The following is a 2,932-nucleotide window of genomic DNA, read 5'->3' on the forward strand; positions in this document are numbered from 1 at the left end:
AAAAAAATTTGGAAAAACAAGTGGAATTTCGGTTCTAAAGTGCCTCAAATGTAAATTGCTTCAACTTTTTCTATTATTTTATTGTACTAGGAGTCGCCCAAGTCTAAAAGTGACTACCGGTTTTTCAGAAATTTGACAAGCCAATGAAAACGCTGCAATGGTGGCACACATCTGCACTGCTTCAGTCGGCCTCCCGTGAATCAAGAAGGTGGATAAAAACAGTAGCCTCTGTGTATACGACTACCGCCTCGTGACTTTGAGCCCTGGGCTAGGGTGCCTAAAGAGGGGGCCTCACCATTGATATATTGCTGGATCGACGACAAAGGATCTCTGATGACATCAATTTTGATGGCTAATTTTAAAATTAGACAGAAAAGCCAAACCTCATCCTCGCCCAACCCTCATGCTTGCAACACTTCTTCATTGGCTGGCGGACAAGAGGAAGTAGGTTTCAATAGGCAACGCTTGCAAAAATGACTTTCAAGGTCTAAATCGGGATGTTTACCTGCAGGGGGGACAGGGAACGAAGAGGGAGTTCTTTCTCATTTCAGTAAGATCCTGTACCTTATCATGGAGAAACCGTCGGTACCCCACATTACTTACGCTTGGGGCATCACATGTATGCCAAATTACATCCTATTTTTCGTATTAGAAACTGGCGTCACAAATGCGAGCAACTCGGCAGCCACTGAGGTAGTTCTCTCCTCTTTTGTGCTGCTGCATTTGTCGAGAATTTTGTAACCCCTCCTTTGCAAGAGTGCATTCCTGATTATCATATGCGGCACTTTCTAACCTTTGCAGTTTTGTATTTTTTGCATTCCTTGGATCCTATGCATATTAAACTATATCGTACAATCATAATCATTTATTGCTTTAATTATACCGAAATGCATTACTTGTTAATTAGTCCAGATTTCAATACATGTCTTATTCGATAGTCATGCTTTTCATGAAGTTTTCTGTAATATGGCTGAGAGAAAATTATTCTATCTGATTAGATGATGTTAACACTATCTATTTCGACTGGATTTTTTTGTAATTTTATCAGTTGTCATAAAATCGCTTAGCCTAAATTTAAAAAAATAAAATTTGTTACGAGAAATTTCTTGTTATATTTCTTCAGTGCTAATAATCTACTTTTCTGTAAAATCAGTCATGTGCCAAAATTTTCTGTATGGACTGATACTTTTTACCTTTGCCTTTATTTTACTTAGTTTCTTCCAGAAGCTAAGGAATCGTCGTAATATTTCTTGGCTGTATAAAAACAACTTGTTTAAATGTTGTTGAAATGCTCTGCTTTTATCGTTCTCGAAAGTGTGGGCGCAGCTTCACCTAATGAGGCGATGAACGTCAAGCAGCCAGAGACCGGTGCTTTCCACCCCATTGTTTAGACAGTGACCTCTGCGGAGATAAAAACTATCTTCTGCACAACGAATACACGGCATATGAGAAAGGTCTAATCAAACAGAGCTTCCTTATATGCGCTAACTGCAAATTCAAGTTTTACAGATTGCGACAAACCTGAAAAAGAATTTGACAAGCCAATGAAAACGCTGCAATGGTGGCACACATCTGCACTGCTTCAGTCGGCCTCCCGTGAATCAAGAAGGTGGATAAAAACAGTAGCCTCTGTGTATACGACTACCGCCTCGTGACTTTGAGCCCTGGGCTAGGGTGCCTAAAGAGGGGGCCTCACCATTGATATATTGCTGGATCGACGACAAAGGATCTCTGATGACATCAATTTTGATGGCTAATTTTAAAATTAGACAGAAAAGCCAAACCTCATCCTCGCCCAACCCTCATGCTTGCAACACTTCTTCATTGGCTGGCGGACAAGAGGAAGTAGGTTTCAATAGGCAACGCTTGCAAAAATGACTTTCAAGGTCTAAATCGGGATGTTTACCTGCAGGGGGGACAGGGAACGAAGAGGGAGTTCTTTCTCATTTCAGTAAGATCCTGTACCTTATCATGGAGAAACCGTCGGTACCCCACATTACTTACGCTTGGGGCATCACATGTATGCCAAATTACATCCTATTTTTCGTATTAGAAACTGGCGTCACAAATGCGAGCAACTCGGCAGCCACTGAGGTAGTTCTCTCCTCTTTTGTGCTGCTGCATTTGTCGAGAATTTTGTAACCCCTCCTTTGCAAGAGTGCATTCCTGATTATCATATGCGGCACTTTCTAACCTTTGCAGTTTTGTATTTTTTGCATTCCTTGGATCCTATGCATATTAAACTATATCGTACAATCATAATCATTTATTGCTTTAATTATACCGAAATGCATTACTTGTTAATTAGTCCAGATTTCAATACATGTCTTATTCGATAGTCATGCTTTTCATGAAGTTTTCTGTAATATGGCTGAGAGAAAATTATTCTATCTGATTAGATGATGTTAACACTATCTATTTCGACTGGATTTTTTTGTAATTTTATCAGTTGTCATAAAATCGCTTAGCCTAAATTTAAAAAAATAAAATTTGTTACGAGAAATTTCTTGTTATATTTCTTCAGTGCTAATAATCTACTTTTCTGTAAAATCAGTCATGTGCCAAAATTTTCTGTATGGACTGATACTTTTTACCTTTGCCTTTATTTTACTTAGTTTCTTCCAGAAGCTAAGGAATCGTCGTAATATTTCTTGGCTGTATAAAAACAACTTGTTTAAATGTTGTTGAAATGCTCTGCTTTTATCGTTCTCGAAAGTGTGGGCGCAGCTTCACCTAATGAGGCGATGAACGTCAAGCAGCCAGAGACCGGTGCTTTCCACCCCATTGTTTAGACAGTGACCTCTGCGGAGATAAAAACTATCTTCTGCACAACGAATACACGGCATATGAGAAAGGTCTAATCAAACAGAGCTTCCTTATATGCGCTAACTGCAAATTCAAGTTTTACAGATTGCGACAAACCTGAAAAAGA

The 2,932-nt window shown here is 39.2% G+C and overlaps 1 protein-coding gene across 1 annotated transcript; it reads left to right on the top strand. All coding sequences in view use genetic code 11, as the record gives it.

The window, feature by feature from the left end:
• Positions 1-1,277: 1,277 nt before the first annotated feature.
• Positions 1,278-2,142, top strand: EGR_10817 (hypothetical protein; the record flags this gene model as incomplete). Its single annotated transcript, XM_024500066.1, has 2 exons — positions 1,278-1,368; positions 2,054-2,142. 2 exons carry the CDS (start codon positions 1,278-1,280, stop codon positions 2,140-2,142), a joined length of 180 nt encoding a protein of 59 aa, XP_024345525.1.
• Positions 2,143-2,932: the final 790 nt, after the last annotated feature.

The sequence above is a fragment of the Echinococcus granulosus genome, assembly GCF_000524195.1.
Source record: "Echinococcus granulosus chromosome Unknown EG_S00275, whole genome shotgun sequence".
In the NCBI taxonomy this organism is placed as follows: Eukaryota; Metazoa; Platyhelminthes; class Cestoda; order Cyclophyllidea; family Taeniidae; genus Echinococcus; species Echinococcus granulosus.